This window comes from Symphalangus syndactylus, chromosome 6, assembly GCF_028878055.3.
Source record: "Symphalangus syndactylus isolate Jambi chromosome 6, NHGRI_mSymSyn1-v2.1_pri, whole genome shotgun sequence".
Classification (NCBI taxonomy): Eukaryota; Metazoa; Chordata; class Mammalia; order Primates; family Hylobatidae; genus Symphalangus; species Symphalangus syndactylus.
The window spans coordinates 95,749,785-95,768,750 of record NC_072428.2 but is presented as its reverse complement, the minus strand read 5'-3'; the positions used below and the strand labels follow the sequence as shown (position 1 = coordinate 95,768,750).

The window sequence follows — 18,966 nt, the reverse complement described above, 5'->3', positions numbered from 1 at the left end:
CCTGCTGTCCAAAAGTTAAGAAATGGCTGCTGCACTGTGTGTTCTCTGATGTGGAAGTGCAGCCTGGCACCTGCTCTGCCTCCTGCAGCCAGGATCCTCCCTCCACGGGGCCTGGCAAGCCATGAGGCCTTAGCTCAAGGCACCAGGGCAAAGGCCACTGATGCTGCTTCAAGACAGCGTTGGGAAGATTCGGTCCAGCTGTTCAGGTATTTTTATTTATTTATTTTAAAATTTCAGCGTTTAGATTCAAGGGGTACATGTGCAGGTTTGTTTTTTGGGGTTTTTTTGTTTTTTTTTTTGAGATAGAGTCTCACTCTGTCGCTCAGGCTGGAGTGTAATGTCGCAATCTCGGTTCATTGCTACCTCCACCTCCCAGGTTCAAGCGATTCTCCTGCCTCGGCCTCCCAAGTAGCTGGGATTACAGACACATGCCACCACACCTGGCTAATTTTTGTATTTTTAGTACAGACAGAGTTTTCCCATGTGGGCCAGGCTGGTCTTGAACTCCTGACCTCAAGTGGTCCACCCGCCTCAGCCTCCCAAAGTGCCGGGATTACAGGTGTGAGCCACCGTGCCTAGCCATTCTATCAGGTATTTTAAACATTGGGAATCCCAGCTCGTGGATCTTCTCCCCAAGATCCTAGGGTCTGTGGCTCCCCTGTGCCCAGGTCCAGCTGTCTGCCATACGTGTCCCATCAGTGCTCTGGGGGTGATATCAGCTGTGTCATCCTAAGGTAGAATTCAACAGCTTATCTGCAAGCTGGTAGCCCCCAGTTTTCACCAAAGCTGTGGTGACTCCTGTGTTTAAACGCATGTGACTTGTGCGGTGTGTATGTGTGATTTTGGAGGGGGCTACTCTGATGGAGAAGTTCAGTGCCATACATGTGGAGTCCTTGTCAACCCCTCTGCTACCACTGGGCCCAGACAGTGGGGAGCAGACAGAGCCATAAAAGGCCTCGTGTTATGAAGAGGATCGTGGCTCTGGCTCCAGGTGGAGTCCGGCAGACTCAGGTCCTTTGGGCAGCAGCTTGCCTTCTGAGGGCCACGTCCATTCTCCTCCACTCAGAGTGACAACTGTGGCAGTGAGCCAGGATCTGGAGAGTGCTGTCCCCTGACCACAGGAAGCCCTCTGATGACAAAGGTCTAGCAGTGACAGCAACCTATTGTATCATCACTGTAATAACCCAGGGCTCATAGCCCAGTGTCTGGCACATGGTAGGTGCCAAGGAAATGCTAAGAAAAAAAAGAGTGAATGAATGAAATAGGTTTCATTTTAACCCATATTTTTGTCTCCTTCCTGTGTTTGTATTTGCACCTACTTTCTCTTCTCCGCGTTTTCTGCTTAAGGATATGTTAGTGTTTTGTTGTTGTTGTTTTCTGTTTTTATCTTCTTGGATGAACTTAAACAGCTTTAACAAAGACAGAGCCTATTAAGCAATGCATCTTATATCATTCTCTTTTTTCCTCATCATCATGTATTTATCAAGTGCTTTTCTTTTTTTTTTCTTTTTTTTCTTTTTTTTTTTTTTTTTGAGATGAGGTCTCGTTCTGTCACCAGGCTAGAGTGCAGTGGCGTGATCTCAGGTGACTGCAACCTCTGCCTCCCAGGTTCAAGCAATCCTCCCACCTCAACCTCCCCAGTAGTGGGGATTACAGGCATGCACCACCACACCTGGCTAATTTTTCTGTATTTTTAGTAGACACGGGGTTTCACCATGTTGGCCAGGCTGGTCTCAAACTCCTGACCTCAAGTGATCTGCCCACCTCGGCCTCCCAAAGTGCTGGGATTACAGGAGTGAGCCACCGCACCCAGCCTCAAATATTTTTCTTTAAGTAATGATTAGTCTGTAAATACTATTTGTGCCATTTTGAATTTCCTTGTGAATGTGAGTGTACTATTTTGCATACATTTTCTTAGGTTGAGATAACTCTCTTACCTGTCTCCTACCAATTGCTTTATTATGGATTATTCAGGTTGTTTGTAGTATTTTTTTTTTAACTGTAGTAAACGGTGCTGAGAATATCTTTGAACTTTTTTTTTCCTTTTGGGATATTTCCTGCAGGCCTATTTTCCAGACTAACATTACCAGATTACCAGATGAAAGGCTATGGATGCTTTTTAGTTCCTGTTATTATCACCAGGTTGCTCTCCAGAAAAATGTAATCCCTTGAAAGTACCGCTGGCAAGGTGTACATGTGCTTGTCTCCCCACAGATTCTATTTCTGTGGCTTTTCCTTTTAGCTAGGCTAGGTGTCTTGTGAGGGCATCGCTGGGGGGCTGATGGAAGTATTTCAGGGCCCTGGAAAGCCCCTGGGATTCCCCAGATCCTGCCCAACAGTGGTGATGCCAGAAATTTTCACCTTAGTATAAATGACAAATAGAAGAGGAGGAGGAAGGGGGAATGCCACCACAGGGGAGAAGTTAAAAAGGATCCTAAGTTACATGACTTCACAGCAGCTCTGGAATGGGAAATGCCCTTGTAAGAATCATCCCAGTTGCATTTCTAAAGTGTGGAGGGAAGGGAACGTCCCAGGCAGGGTGGCATGGTAGAAAGGGCATTGGCTGTGGGGCCGGGCAAGCCTGGGCTTTCCTGCCAGCTGCTGAGGTCTGCGTGACCTTGGTCTTGTTTCACAATCTTGCTAAGCTTTAATTTCCCCATCTGATATCTAAGAAGAAAAAAAATAATAGTAATTTCCCCATCTATAACAAGGCAACTAACGGTATCATACCACATGGTAGGGTTGTTGGGTAGATGAGCTGGTGAGTGAAAAGCAGCTTACACAGTGCCTGATATATAGTAGGTACTCAAGAAAGCCTGCTTTCCCTCCTAACTGAATTAATGTCCATGGGGTGACCAGATGACCAAGAAACCATCCCAGAGCCTAGGGATTTAGGAACTGAGCTGGCGTTGGTGTGAACAGCGTAGACCACAGGCCCACACTCATATTTGTCAAAAGAACTTAGTGCCCAAGATAGTTCATGTTGCCCAGCGGTGGGTAGGAGGTGAAGAGGGGTAAAGAAGACCTAGTATAACCTGTGCTTAAGGAACGCCTCCTCGGCTCCTCAGCCCTGCCATCTTTTAAAGAGGTACTGCAGTCTGAGAAGGGAACGGGCACTCCAGAAAAGCTCACAAGCACTCCTGGCACGGGAACTGCTTGGCACAGCTCTGTCTGCATTCGCAGCCTGTCCTATCACCTGACTTTCCTGTGTCTTCATTTCCTCCTCTGCTGAGCAAGGCTGATTCAGTATCCCCCCTTACACCGTGGCAGTAAGTTTAGTATCTAACTGTGATGGTGACAAATGAGACCACAGGCTCAGGTTCTAGCCCAGGCTCCTCCACTTAATAGTCTTATGACTTTGGGCAAGTTTCTCAAATGCAGTCTGTCTCCATTTCCACAGCTGGGGGGAATCGTTACCTCACCAAGCGGCTGTAAGTGCAGCTGGCCTGGCTCCTGGCATGGCTCCCAGTGCCAAGGTGCCAGCCCTGCCTCTCTCTCCAACTCCAGTTTACTTTTGGAAGAAGGTCTCTTGGAAATCAGGGTGTTTATAGGCAGCATCTACGAAAGCAGATTGAACCCACTGATAAGATAGAAGCCAGCTAATGACTTGCCAAGCACCTGCCCTCAAAAGTGGGGGCTGAAGGAGACTCCATGCTGTCAAGTGAGTAAGCCAGGTGCTGGCCTAAGTCCAAGTGTGCTTACACAACCATGGCAGGCCACAAGCGACTGTGGTGCTCAAAGTCTATTGGGAGGGGGTTGGTCCCTTAAAAGCCATATTGGAAAATTCTCAACAAGTTCTTTCTAAAAATGGTGCAGGGAGCCACCTTGAGTATTTGCGGCCAGCTCAGCCATTCATGAGGCATCTGTGCTAAGGTTTTAAATACAGGACACTGATGCTGCAAGTATGAAAATATCTCTATGAATAAGCGTATGGGGAAGGGAGCACTCTGAATTTTTACTGAAATGGAATTGCCTGAGGACCTGATGGATTTTATCTTCAGAGAGGAGAGCAAACTGGAGACACCAGGGCTCCCCGCGCCTATCAGATTTTTGGGATGCTGACAGCTGGTGTCTGCAAGCTCCCTGCTTGGCTGATCTCCAGGACTGCCCCTGGAGTTGTACCTGGATGTTTAAGGAGGCTGTGGGGAAGCAGGTGGTCTTGAAACAGTCAGTTGCTGAGGCCTTGGCCTGGACTTCCTGTGGTGGAAATGCACAAAAGTAAAAGAATTTGGCTTTTCATTTCTCTGGTACCGGGGCCCCCCAACTCTTTGTGATTGAGGTCTTAGGCAATGGTATGAGCTGCTGACTGGCACCTGCCAGCTGCCTAACACCTAAAAGGTGTTTCTTCCTCTCCCTAAGGGAGTCAGGTGCCCTGCTGAAATGCCCACAGGCAGTGGGAAAGGAGAGGTCCCGCTGGCTCTTTCAGACTCCTCCTATCCGTAGCAGAATCTTCCAGGATTCCAAGGTGGTAGAGCCCAGAGTTAAGACAGGGGCTCTGAAAACATCCCCAGATCTGATGTTTTCTAGCTCTGTGACCTTAAGCAACTCATTGTATCTCTGAGCCTCAGGAATTATACCTCAAGGAAATAATTCTAAATCACTTTTTAAATCAGTTTTTTAAAAGACAAATAGTGGATCGACAGTAAGAGAATAGCTAAATAATCTACAGCACATTAATGATTGAATATTACCTAACGGTTTAAAATGGCAAGTATGTGGGAATTTGATACGTATATACAGAATAATGTTAGTTGACAAGGAATAGTCCAAAATATCCATTGATTCAGCTTTGTTAATCAAACTTACCTGTAGAAAAGAGAAACTAGTAGTGCCTTTCTTTTTTTGGGGTGGGGCAGGGGGACGGAGTCTCACTCTGTCGCCCAGGCTGGAGTGCAGTGGCATGATCTCGGCTCACTGCAGCCTCTGCCTCCCGGGTTCAAGTGATTCTCCTGCCTCAGCCTTCCGAGTAGCTGGGATTACAAGCGCCTGCCACCACACCCAGCTAATTTCTGTATTTTTAGTAGAGACCGGGTTTCACCATGTTGGTCAGGCTAGTCTCGAACTCCTGACTTCGTGTTCCGCCCGCCTGGCCCTCCCAAAGTGCTGGAATTACAAGCGTGAGCCACCACACCTGGCCGTGCCTCTCTTAAGGTATTGTAAGAATGAAATGCTATAAGGTAAATCAAGTGTTTAGAAGAGTGCCTGGCACATAAGAAAAAAAAAATTTTTTTTTTTTTTTTTTTTTTGGAGACAGGGTCTCGCTCTGTCACTCAGGCTGGAGTGCAGTGGAAAAATCTCAGCTCACTGCAGCCTCGACCTCCCAGGCTCAAGCGATCCTCCCACCTCGGCCTCCTAAGTAGCTGGGACTAAAGGCGCACACCTGGCAGATTTTTAAAATTTTTTTTGTAGAAGCAGGGTTTCACCGTGTTACCCAGCTAGTTTTGAACTCCTGAGCTCAAGCAATCTGCCCACCTCAGCCTCCCAAAGCGCGGGGATTACAGGCGTGAGCCACTGTACCCACCTGAAAAATCTTAAACTATTATTACTATTGATCAAAGGACAGAATGGGTGAGAGCAGAGGTTGCTGGTTCAAGATCATTCACTGAGGTTGTTATTGATGTATTGAATACTTAATTCTGCACAGGTGTTCTGATAGTGATTTTCTGTTTTCCCTTCAGCAGGTGAGTGGTGCTTATATTCAGTATTAGCACAATAGATTGGTTTGGTCTTTCTGTCACATGGTCTGGAAAGCAATATGTAGCAAGAGCTATAAAGCTGCAGCCTTTCACTTTGGGAATTATAGCTCAAGGAAATAATTCTGAATCACTTTTTAAATAAATCTTTTTTTTTTTTGAGACGGAGTCTCACCCTATTGCCAGGCTGGAGTGCAGTGGTGTAATCCAGGCTCACTGCAACCTCGGCCTCCCGGGTTCAAGCAATTCTCCTGCCTCAGCCTCCTGAGTAGCTGAGATTACAGACACGCGCCACCACGCCCAGCTAATTTTTGTATTTTTAGTAGAGACGGGGTTTCACCATGTTGGCCCGGATGGTCTCGATCTCTTGACCTTGTGATCCACCTACCGTGGCCTCCCAAAGTGCTGGGATTACAGGTGTCAGCCACCATGCCCAGCCAAATCAGTTTTGTTTTTTTTTTAAAGATAAATAGTAGGTAGACAGCAAGAGAGTAGCTAAATAATCTGCGCCATGTTAATGATTGAATATTACCTAACAGTTTAAAATAGCAAGTTTGTGGGAATTTGATATGTGTATGTAGAATGTTAGTTGACAAAGAATAGTCCAAAATATCCATTGATTGCAGTTTTGTTAATAAAGCTGTATGCATTAACAAAGACTAAGAAAATTTAGAGGAAAGTGCTCTTTTTCTCTAGAATTGCTTAAGTATTAAATATTTTAACAATGAGTGAGGGATATAATGTACTACAAATTCCTTCTGGGCAGGGCAAATGGAATTAGAATAATTATAGAGATCTACCTTAGGCAGTCCCTTAATCAAAATATAGAAAGACAAGATTAAGCCTCAAGTGGGTGAAGGCTTGTATCCGAATGATTGTAATGTACAGCAGGAGAGCTTCACTCAGAGAAACCTCACCTGCACAGCAGCATCTTTTTGCAAGAGATAAGACCCTGCCTTCTTCTATCACTAACCTAACCCGCCTCCTCACCAACACAAAACTGTGTAAGTCCACTACAGGCAGGTCTTCATAGACTAGAGAGACAAAGATTGAATAGGTCTTTTTGTAAAATCCACTCACTCTGCCCTACCTGGGACATCAGTTCTACGCATTTTCAAAAGCTTAGCTACAGCTCACCTCCAGAATGAACCCCTGACCACTGACTCTATTGGTCCCTCCACTTTAATTTTTTTTTTTTTTTTTTTTTTTTTGAGACGGAGTTTCGCCATTGTTGCCCAGGCTGGAGTGCAATGGTGTGATCTCGGCTCATTGCAACCTCCACCTCCTGGGTTTAAGCGATTCCCCTGCCTCAGCCTCCCGAGTAGCTGGGATTACAGGCATGCGCCACCATGCCCAGCTGATTTTGTATTTTTAGTAGAGACAGGGTTTCCCCATGTTGGTGGTCTGTCTGGTCTCAAACTCCCGGCCTCAGGTGATCCACCCGCCTTGGCCTCCCAAAGTGCTGGGATTACAGGCGTGAGCCACCGCGCTGGGCCTTTAAATTCTTATATGACCTTTCTTACCTGCACTGGTAGGGGGCAAGCTTGTTCCCATACCTCAAGGGTTGTGAGAGCCCTTCTGATTTAATTCAGTTTCACAAGTAGGAAATACTGCTTTCACCTATTTATTACAATACAAAATCACACATCAAACAACCAAAAAAACTTATATTAAGGGCAAAGGGCTGCCTTCAGGTTTTAATTAATATTCCTTCATTGCAACTTGTTCTTTCAATTGACAATTTAAGGCAAGTTTCTGAATCTAAAATATGAAACCAGGCATGGTGGCTCACACCTGTAATCCCAGCGGGTGGATGACTTGAGGTCGGGAGTTTGAAACCAGCCTGGCTAACATGGTGAAACCCTGTCTCTACTAAAAATACAAAAATAAGCCAGGCATGGTGGTGCGCACCTGTAATCCCAGCTAGTCAGGAGGCTGAGGCAGGAGAATTGCTTGAACCTGGAGATGGAGGTTGCAGTGAGCCAAGATCACGCCACTGGACTCTAGCCTGGACAACAGAGCCAGACTGTCTCAAAAAATAAAATAAAATATGAAACCAAGAAAAAAGCTTATCCACTGATACAGTTGTTTTGTGGGCCAGATGTGGTAGCTCACCTGTAATCCCAACACTTTGCGAGGCCAAGGCAAGAGGATCTCTTGAGCCCAGGAGTTCAAGACCAGCCTGGCAACATAGAGAGACTTTGTCTCTGCAAAAAAAAAAAAATGTTTTCAGAGAGAGTCTTGCTCTGTTGCCCAGGCTGGAGTGCTGTGGTACAATCACAACTTGCTGTAGCCTCCACCTCCCAGGCTCAAGCAATCCACCCACCTTGGTCAGCCAAAGTGCCGGGATTATAGGCATGAGCCACCATGCCTGGCCTTAACAAAAAAAAAAAAAGTTTTAATTAATAATTAACCAGGGCCAGGCGCAGTGGCTCATGCCTATAATCCCAGCACTTTGGAAGACCGAGACAGGCAAATCACTTGAGGCCAGGAATTCAAGACTAGCCTGGCCAACATGATGAAACCCTATCTCTACTAAAAATATAAAAATTAGCCAGGCATGATGGTGCATGCCTATAATCCCAGCTACTTGGGAGACTGAGATCTTGAGAATCTTCAGCCTTGATTCTCCCAGACTCAAGAGAATCGCTTGAGGTGGAGGTTGCAGTGAGATGAGATCCTGCCACTGCACTCCAGCCTGGGCCACAGAGCAAGACTGTCTCAAAAGATAATATTAATTAGCCGGGTACGGTGGCACACGCCTGTAGTCCCAGCTACTCAGAAGGCTGAGTTTGGAGGATCGCTTGAACCTAGAAGGCAGAGGTTGCAGTAAGCCATGATCGTGCCACAGCACTCTAGCCTGGATGACCGAGTTTTTTTTCTGTCTCAAAAAAAATTTTTTTTCTGTAAATTTAGCAGCAGAATGTGTCAGCCAGGACCACTAACGAGAATTCTTTTAGAAGGTGATTGTAGAATCACTGGCCTGGCCCATTTATTTTGTCCTTCGTGGCACCCTTCCTTGTGATTTATCTTTGTTTACTTGCATAATTTTTAACCCTTAGTTTAGCAAAATAAAATGTATCTTCATTATTCAGGTTTATCTCCCCACCTAAACCAAGAAATATTTCTGTAAATCCCACACCCACCCACCACCAGCTTTGAGTAAGTGATAGCAAAGGAGTGAATGAAGACTGCAGAAAAATCTAAAGCAGTAATGGTAAAAATCAAAATCTTATTTTCATATTGGAAGCCTCTGCCGAAAAAGAAATTGCTAAACAAGACATTTCTGAGAGGCAGAAAGTCGATAGACTTGAAGTTAGGAGACTTGGTTCTAGTCTCAGGATTTTCGCTAACTAGCTTTAACCTGAAGGCTGGCAACTGATAACCTCATCTATCAGAAAGATCATACTAGTTGACTTCTAAGATCCAGTTCTAACCTTCAGTGATTCTAAGTTCTGCATTTTCTAATTTCCTGGCTTCGAATTTTATTCACCTAGTTTCCTGCCTTCCTGAGAGGCAGGTAGGCCTATGTACTCAGTGCAGAGGCACGCTGATTCTTGAGTAGCCCTGACATTGGCAATCACCTTACCTCGGCAATCACCTCACCTCTCTGGGTCTCCTTTGGCCAGTCAGCCGTGAGGAGGGTGGAGACCCCTGGCTGCTTCCTGCCTGTCTCACGGGGGTTGTAAAAGCCAGTACAATTTTACAAAGGATGAATTCCTCCAAGGAAGATCTTGCCTGAGTTAAATTGTTCAATATTTTGGCTGTTATTACTGCTCTGACATCCAGGAATCATGAGGGATGAGAAGGGAAGGAACAGGTATAAGTATCCCTTGTATTTATGCCGATTGAGTGGAAGGAGGCTTTGAAGCCATCTAGGGACCCACTTCTTTCACAGATAAAGACACAGGAACCAAGGAAGTTTAAGTGGTAAACTGAAGGCCATGAGTCTAATACTGTGTATATGTGGTTGGAGTGGGAGCCCAGGTCTCCTGGCTCCCAGCCCTCAAAACAGAGGCCCCAGAACTAGCTCTTTGTTTTCAAAAGCTTCAACAGGATGGCTTCTGAGAACTAAGCTGTATGCAAAGGTCTACTCTGATTCAATGAGGAAAAAGCACCCTGTAAATTTATTCTGTGTAGGCAGCATATGAGCACTGGTCAAGCAAAAAAACCCAGCAATTGGATGATCCTCAAAAATCTGCTTCCTCCTAATTCCTATTGCATCAGAAGACTAAATTCAGTCTGCTTTGAGACAGCCTGGCAACCCATTGGTACAAGGGAGCACAGAGAAACCCCAGAATCCTGTCGCAGTTGGCCACAGGTGGGAGGCTTGCATCTCCCAGGTCAGGGTGCCTGCAAAAGCAACCAGGAAAGGTGCCCTAATGAGAGAAGCCTAGGCTCAGCTTTGGGCTGGAGAGAGAATGATCTGTCATCTTTGCCTGTCACATTTTGCATTATCAAATTCAGCCAGATTTTCAGATCTGTGATATCTAGTTCAGGAGATCTGTTATAATTTCATTTATTTATTCAACACATGTTAATTAAGCAGTAATTATATGTGAGACATAAGATATCCAGAGAGGACTTAGGGTTTCAGGAAGTTAAGTCTTTTTTAGGGTTTGGGATTCCTTCCTGTAATCATGTACAAAGTTTTTGGGCAGGTGTAAAAGTGCGTTTTACTGGAGTCTTAAATTTTTATCAGATCTGTTACTCTAAAACGATTAAGAACCCTATAGTGGGTGCACACTGGAACTTTACTTCATGCATCTGCCGTCCTGGTCAGTATCCTCATCCTGCCCATTCAGTCGAAAGCACAGTGGCTAACAGAATGTGAACAAGTGAGGCATCTCTGCCCAGAGCTCTGGTATTCTCTGTAGAACCTCAGGAAGTTGTGCTCGCAGGCCCAAGTCCATGCCCTACATTGCAGATTCTGCCTCGAGCGTTGACATCCTCCTGCATGTGGCCCTGAACCTCTGTGGACCCTGAGGAGGCCATAGCAGGGGTGTCTCGACACTGTCCTCTCCGTCCCGGGACAGCTGCTGGGCCACTTCCTCGCTTGCAAAGTCCCTTCGATTCAAGCCTGCTGGTCCCTCTTACTTTAGTGCTCCTGCAGATTGTCAGGTTCGCGAGTTTCCTGTTTGTTAAGAGTCCTGCCCTGTCCACTGCCCTGATGGACCTGTGGCCTCTGTGTAGCTGTCTAGGAATTGCTTTGGCTATGTGTGGTTATCCCACTGTTCAGGTGAGACCTGGTGTCCCTCTGCTACTCCTGTGGAAGTGGTTTTGCAGAAAGATGGCCTGGTAAATGCCTCCCATGAGAACCTTGATGTTAGTTGAGCATGCCATTTGATACAGAAACCCAGAACATAATTATTGCTAGCTGGTGGAATAGGAGCATATGTCAAGACAAATCGTCTCATCAGAACCTAGGCCTCAGGAATGCCAATGCTGCAGGGAAAGCACTTCTCTCCGCCTGTTGTGTGTTTGAGTGTATGTGAGTGTGTGAGAGCCTCACCTGCTACAGATGCTGTGCTGAGTTCTCTACTTTCTGCCCCTGTAGAGAGAAGACACGGTTCAATGTGTAGACCTTCTCCCTCTCCAGTGTCTCCAGCCTCCAATCCCAGGACATCACTAGTACAGGTGAAAACTAAAGCCTGTCTCAGCGGCCATCACTCTGCCAGCAGCACCTCAAAGCCATTCAAAACGCCCAAAGACAATCTACTTACCTCCAGCAGCAAACAGCACACAGTCTTTCCTGCGAAAGGATCAAGGGATAAACCATGGTGAGTCAGCTGGCTGGCAGCCAGCTGCTGTCTGTCCCCCCTGCTGTTCCTGTCACCATGGGGAAACAGTATTTACTCTCTGGCTTTGTTCCTAGGCGTCACATGCAGGAATTTGAGGGACTGAGGAATGAAGGGACAGAAACCCAAAATGATGGAAAGATAAACCTAAATATTAGAGGGCATGTGGGACCTTAAGAGTACCATATGGGCCACGCTCACGCCTGTAATCCCAGCACTTTGGGAGGCTGAGGCGGGTAGATCACCTGAGGTCGGGAGTTTGAAACCAGCCTGGCCAACATGGTGAAACCCTGTCTCTACTAAAAATACAAAAATTAGCCAGGTGTGGTGGCACGCACCTGTAATCCCAGCTACTCAGGAGGCTAAAGCAGAAGAATTGCTTGAACCCGGGAGGTGGAGTTGTGGTGAGCCGAGATCACGCCACTGCACTCCAGCCTGGGTGACAGCAAAACTCTGTCTCATATATGTATATATATATATATATATACCGTATGCCTGACAGGGGATTTTTTTTATTCTCTTGAGAGTTGAGCCAAGTTATGTCTAAGAAAAGGGTAACAGGGAAATATTTCTCAGTTCTGCTGCCACCTCTCAATTTTCCACCCCAGTAAAGAGAAGCTCTGGTGTAAAATCAAAAGCACTGACAGTCTGCCTGGTGTGGAGCAAGGCCACAGCCCTACCCCCAACACTGGGTTCCAGGTCCTGTGGAATAGTGGAATAGCCACCAGCAGAGGCAAGTAATTGGGAGCTGACCATGGGAGAAAGAGAGGAAAGCCAAGTAGAAGGTCACCCCTTTGGTGGAGTGGGCTGTGAAAAATCAGAGGCTTTTGGCCAGGTGTGGTGGCTCGTGCCTGTAATCCCAGCACTTTGGGAGGCTGAGGTGGGCAGATCACTTGAGGTCAGGAGTTCAAGACCAGCCTGACCAACGTGGTGAAACCCCATCTCTACTAAAAATATAAAAATTAGCTGGGCGTAGTGTTACATGCCTGTAATCCCAGCTACTCGGGAGGCTGAGGCAAGCAGGAGAGTTGCTTCAACCTGGGAGGCAGAGGTTGCAGTGAGCCGAGATTGCGCCACTGCGCTCCAGCCTGGATGACAAAGTGAGACTCTTGTCTCAAAAAAGAAAATAAAAATCTGAGGCTTTTAATTCATTTTGTTATCTCAGCCCTTACTAAAAAGTCAGAAAAGGTTGCCTGTGGAAAAGACAGCTAGGAAACCAAACTTAAAACAAGGAAGATGAGTATCTTCAAATGCTGTTGGCACCCAGCTTGGAGTACTTAAGGAACTGGCTTCTGACAGCACCTCTATGCTTATCTTTCAAGCCTTGAGAAGACAGAGAAGGGATAAGTGTGGAGTCCATCTAATTTATGTATTTAAAGAAAAAAAGTGTTCCATTAATTGATGACAGTTAATTGCACTTAAGTTCTTACCTAGGCAAGCTGTAGAGTAAAATCATCCATCAATGGGTTTGTCACTGCACACTGGAAATTATGATGACTTAGTAAAGAGCTAATTATGTCAGATCAATTACAGAGCCTCTTGTGATGGAGTGGAAAGGCGTAGGCATGGCTATGGAGGAGTTACCTGCCATGCAGCTGGGCCTCATGGGCAAGCTTTATTCTCCTTGGGTTGTTGGGATTCCGAGTCCATCCTGCAGGAGGCTGTAGCTGGTTAGGGAAGACTCAGCCCGAGAGTGGTGGTTGCCCGCCCACCGGCGATGTGAGTCTCCCAGTCACTAACCTGCAATCCGTCTTATCTGTGACCTGAGAATGTGCCTGAGAGTTTATTTACTGGGGCTGCGTGGTGTCCCGATGTAACCACAAGCTCTGGAGTCACTGGCCTGGGCACAAGTTTCAGCTGGGTGACCTTGGGCAAGTTATTTGATCTTACTGTGCTTCCATTTCCTCATCTGTAAAGTGGGGCCAATAATAGCTCTATTCCATGGGATTGTTGTGAGGATTAAGTGAGCTAATCTTTATAAAGCAGCAGGCACAGTATCTGGATCATAGTATATATTCAATAAATAATTTAGCATAATGTCATCGTTATTATTACTATATTATCATGTGTACCAAAGGACAGCACTTCCATCCTAGGATAAAGATTGGCAAGTCAAATCTCTCTAAAAAAAAATTAGAGAAGTGGCTCTTCAGACTTAGAGTGAAGATAAAAATGATCAAATAATTTATTCAGAGTCTAGAAATGAGCTACAGAGAAACAAAATAAGGAAAGCCAGGGAAGGAGCACATAAGCCAGGAGGAGACCCAGGGAGCTCGGGGAAGATCATCAATGAACTCTCCTTGTAAAAGAGCAAATGAGAGGTCTCATGTGGCCCCATGGCACGAAAAAGCACTCGCCCAAAAGGCAAACCTTCAGGGAGACCATTGGTTCAAATCATTGTCCACACTCAATCCAGTCCAACTCAACACACACTTCGTAAGACCTGCCACAGTCAAGTCCCCTTCAGCTAGGGGCAAAAAGTGGTTTTGAAAGAATCTGGCTGGGCTCAGTGGCTCACATCTGTAATCCCAGCACTTTGGGAGGCCGAGATGGGCAGATCACAAGGTCAGGAGTTCAAGACCAGCCTGGCCAACATGGTGAAACCTCGTCTCTACTAAAGATACAAAAAATTAGCCAGGCATGGTGGCACGCACCTGTAATCCCAGCTACTCAGGAGGCTAAGGCAGGAGAATTGCTTGAACCTGGGAGGTGGAGGTTGCAGTGAGCCAAGATTGCTCCATTACACTCCAGCCTGGGCAACAGGGCAAGACTCTGTCTCAAAAAAAAAAAAGAAAGAAAGAAAGAATCTGAAGAAACTAGCCCAGGTCCAGAGATGAGCAACCAAGAGATTTGTAAGGAGAGAGAGCTCGTAGTGAAAAGACTCGAGTGTTCACCTGTGGGAAGAAGAGAAAGGCATGGGCAATTTGCCGTGCCTTCAAGTCGGTAAATATTCTGAGGACAGAACAAGTGGTGCACCATGAATAAGGCCAAACCATGGACTGCAGCGGTCTCCTAACTGTCCTCACCTCCCATCTGCCTGGCTGTCATCCATCTACCCACCACGTCCAGGAACATGTGTCAGGGAAGAGATAGAGTCTCCAAGGCTGGGATGATTTGGCTTTGAGCCTTAGAGGGCTCAGCCTCAGTTCTGAGAGGTATCCCAGAATGCAGCTCCCCAGACTGCAGTTCCCCAGACCTGTACTGAGCTAGGAGTAAGAAAATCAAATTCAAGTCTGGGCCCTGCCTCTAACTTTCTGTGTGTCCTTGAACAAGTCACTTTACTTCTCTGAGTCTCATTTTCAAGCCTGAATATTTTGAAATTCTATATCACAGTCCTATCAAAAATTCACAAGGTTCCTCACTGCCTCCTGAATTAAAGAGTTAGTCCCTCAGCCCAACATAAGGGACCCTCTACAAACTAGCTGCAACCCCCCTAAGTCAATACTGGGTATCCAATACCACCCTATTAGGGCAGATATCCCCCCATCTCTACCCCTGGTACCTTTGCCTGGAACATCCGTCCATCTTTACTCAACATTTAATGAGCACCTATTGTAATACTATGTGTGCCAACTCTATAACAAGCACGGGGGATACACAGGGCCCACTGGTGTCACACAAGCACCTTTGTGCAAATTAGAAAACAGTCTGGATGCAGGCCTGTACCAGGTGGACAGTTGACTAATGGCCTTCATCCCCTGCTTATTTCCTTAGCCAGGCATCCTCTCACAGTGCATAACCTATACAACTGTACACTGCAGCCCTGGGGATACAAAGTTAAGACACAGACATTGTCTTAGGGAGTCTGTAAATAGAAACATAAGCTAACACAATACAAAGTGATAAGGACTATGAGGTCAGTAGCAAAGGAGAAGGGCACCTAACCCCGGCTGAGGACTCAGAAAGGGTTTTTCAAAAGAGGTCACTTCTCGCCAGGCATGGTGGCTCACACCTGTAATCCCAGCACTTTGGGAAGCCGAGGCAGATGGATCACAAGGTCAGGAGTTCAAGACCAGCCTGACCAACATGGTGAAACCCTGTCTCTACTAAAAATTCAAAAATTATCTGGGTGTGGTGGTGTGTGCCTGTAATCCCAGCTACTCTGGAGGATGAGGCAGGAGAATCGCTTGAACCCTGGAGGCGGAGGTTGCAGTGAGCCAACATTGCACCACTGCACTCCAGCCTGGGCAACAGAGCAAGACTCTGTCTCAAAAAAAAAAAAAAAAAAGGTCACTTCCGCTAAATTCGAAGGACAAATAGTAGGAAGGAGGTAGACAAAGAGAATGGGATTAGAATGGTAAATTTTTAATGTTATGTCTATTTTACCACCAAAAAAAAAAAAAAAATTCTAACTAAAAGAGTTGGAAGGGTGTCCTAGGCAAAGGGAACAGAATGTGTAAAAGTATTTGCATGTGGGGAGAGGCAGGATGTGAAACTGAGTAAAGGAGTGAGGCCCAGATTATGAAGCTCTGCTGTATGTGTCAAGTTCAGGAATTTGGACTTCACCCTGGAAATTGCAAAGAGGTGTTAAAGGAGCAGTTTTCTAATGTAGTCTGGTCACCTTGACAGCTACATAAAAGGATGGCTCGGCGGGGGGGTCACACAGGAAGCAGCAAGAACGGTGAGGACGTTGTGTCACCCAGGCGAGGCGTGGTGGCAGCCTGGATCCAGGCAGTGGTGTGTACGGAGGGGCTGGGTGAGATAAATATTAAGGAGGGAAAACTCCACAGGACTTTGGGGCTGGTCATATGTAGGGCTGGAGTACAAGCGAAGGCATTAGGACAGCTGAGTTGTGGTCCTGCCACTTCCTCAAGGGAAGGACAGTAAGGGCCAGAGTTGAGGGAGGGAAAGGAAGGATGAGTTCAGCTGGGAAGTCAGCGGATTTTGAAGCATCTAAGAAATATCTACACGTCTCAAAAAAAAAAAAGAAATGTGAGTGGGCATTGAATGATTGGCACCAGGGGTCAAGAGATAGGTATGGGCCAGGACTATAGAGTCATCAGTGTAGATGTGGGCATGGAAGCTGTGGGTACAGATGGGCCTGCCAGGGAGATATATGGTGTGAGAAGAAGCAGAACAGAGGCCAAGGGTGGTGCCATGCAGGATTGGGACAGGGAAAGAGGAGTCTGAGGGCGCTGGGTCTGCTAAGCCCGGTGTTTCCACAGCATTCAGTCCCCTTCTCTCCTGGCCATAATCGTTACCATTCTTATTGCCCGTGTCACTGGCTACCTTCTCTCAATGCCCTTTCCTCAGTCACTTCCTCCTTGCCAACAACCTGATATGCTATCGCCTTTCTTTTAATCCCCAGAACACTTAATTTTTACCTCACGTGTGACACTTTCTCTGGTCGGCCATAGACTCCACTTCCTGTCTTCCTCCTGCCCAGTAGTTACTGCAGGGCCTCCTGTGTGGAAACCTCTCACCAACTCAACAAGCATGGTACTCGTGTCAGTAAATATTTGTCGAATTGAATGAAATGGATGTGACCATTGAAAGGGATTCTAAGATTTCCATTCCTGGAGATGGCTGACCTTTTGTCTAGAATTGTTTAGACTAGCACTATCCAATAGAAATATAATGTGTGACACACATGTTAATTTTACATTTTCAAGCAGCCACATTGGAAAAAAGTACAAAAGAAACAGGTGAAATTAATTTTTTTTTTTTTTTTGAGTCAGAGTCCTGCTCTGTCACCCAGATTGGAGTGCAGTGGCGTGATCTCAGCTCACTGCAACCTCTGTCACCCAGGTTCAAGCTATTCTCCTGCCTCATCCTCCTGAGTAGCTGGGATTACATGTGCCCACCACCACGCCCGGCTAATTTTTGTGTTTTCACTAGAGACGGGGTTTCACCATCTTGGCCAGCCTGGTCTTGAACTCCTCGTGATCCGTCTGCCTTGGACTCCCAAAATGCTGGGATTACAGGCGTGAGCCACCATGCCCAGCCATGAAGTTAATTTTTAATAATAGTCATTGGCCAGGCATGGTGGCTCATGCCTGTAATCCCAACACTTTGGGAAGCCAAAGCAGATGGATCACTTGAGGTCAAGAGTTTGAGACCAGCCTAGCCAACATGGTGGAACCCATGTCTACTAAAAATACAAAAAAAAATAACCAGGCATGGTGGCGCATGCCTGTAATCTCAGCTACACGGGAGGCTGAGGCAGGAGACTTGCTTGAACCTGGGAGGCAGAGGTTGCAGTGAGCCAAGATCCTGGCACTGCACTCCAGCCTGGGCAACAAAGCAAGTGAGAGTCCACCTCAAAGAAAAAACAAAAAAAAGTTATGTGCCGCATAACAGCGTTTTAGTCAACAGCAGTCCCATAAGATGATTATACCATATTTTTACTGTAGCTTTTCTATATTTAGATATGTTTAGACACACAAATACTTACCCTTATATTATAATTGCCTACAGTATTCAGTACAGTCACATGGTGTACAGGTTTGTAATCTAGGAACAAGCGGCTGTACCATACAGCTTAGGTTCAAGCACCTTTTATACCTGACAGGACAGAATCCTGCCCAGACCGGCAAGAAGAGGGTGATCCATTGGAAAAGTGGAACTGCTCACCTTTTTTTTTTTTTTTTTTTTTTTGAGACAGGGTATAGCTCTGTCACCCAGGCCACTGTGCAGGGGTTTGTGTTAGTTCACTCTACGATGTTAGCATGACAAAATCACCTATCATTGCATTTCTTAGAACATAGCCCCGTCATGAAGTGACACATGACTATTTTCTTTAACCTAATATATTCAAAATACTATCATTTCAACATATAACCAATGAGATAGATTACATTATTTTCTTTTCATACGTCTTCAAAATCCTGTATGTGTTTTATTACACTTACAGCACATCTCAGTTTGGACACTAAATTTTCATCAGAAATATTTGACCCATTTTTAGATTTCATAAAAATGAGAGATTATAAATAGATTGACACCCAAGTTGTTCTAAATAGACTTAAACATTTTCTAATAACTGAATCAAGTATCTGTTCTTAAATTTCAATGAACTCAGCTTAAATGAAATTTAAAATCCCATTCCTCAGCCACAGTAGCCACTTTTTTTCTTATCTTTTTTTTTTTTTTGGAGACAGGGTCTCACCCTCACCCAGGCTGGGGCTGGAGTACAGTGGTGCGATCTCAGCTTACTGCAGCCTCAACCTCCTGGGCTCAAGTGATCCTCCCACCTCAACCTCCCAGGTAGCTGGGACGACAGGCACACACTACTGTGCCTGGCTAATTTTTGTGTTTTTGTAGAGTTAGGGTTTTACCATCTCGATTTCCTGAGCTCAAGGGATCCACCCAACTCAGCCTCCCGAAGTGCTGGGATTACAGGTGTGAGGCACAGTGCCTGGCCCCCACAGTAGCCACATTTTAAATGCTTAGTAGCCTGAAGTGGTTAGTGGCTGCTGGATCTAGACACATAGGCCACTGACCCTGGGTGGGACCCTCTGGTTTTTTCAATTCAA

General features: G+C 46.0%; 1 protein-coding gene across 21 annotated transcripts in view; it reads left to right on the top strand.

Moving 5' to 3' along the window:
* The window catches only part of ATXN7L1 (ataxin 7 like 1), a 267,359-nt gene that overhangs the window by 198,556 nt on the left and 49,837 nt on the right, over positions 1-18,966 (top strand). For all 21 annotated transcript variants that reach the window (XR_008658550.2, XM_055283577.2, XM_055283576.2 and 18 more), the window contains one exon: positions 11,251-11,473. Coding sequence is in view for 20 of the 21 variants with exons in the window: in XM_055283577.2 (XP_055139552.1) it covers positions 11,251-11,473 (223 nt within the window). In the remaining variant the exon portion in view is untranslated. The remainder of the gene's footprint in view (positions 1-11,250; positions 11,474-18,966) is intronic.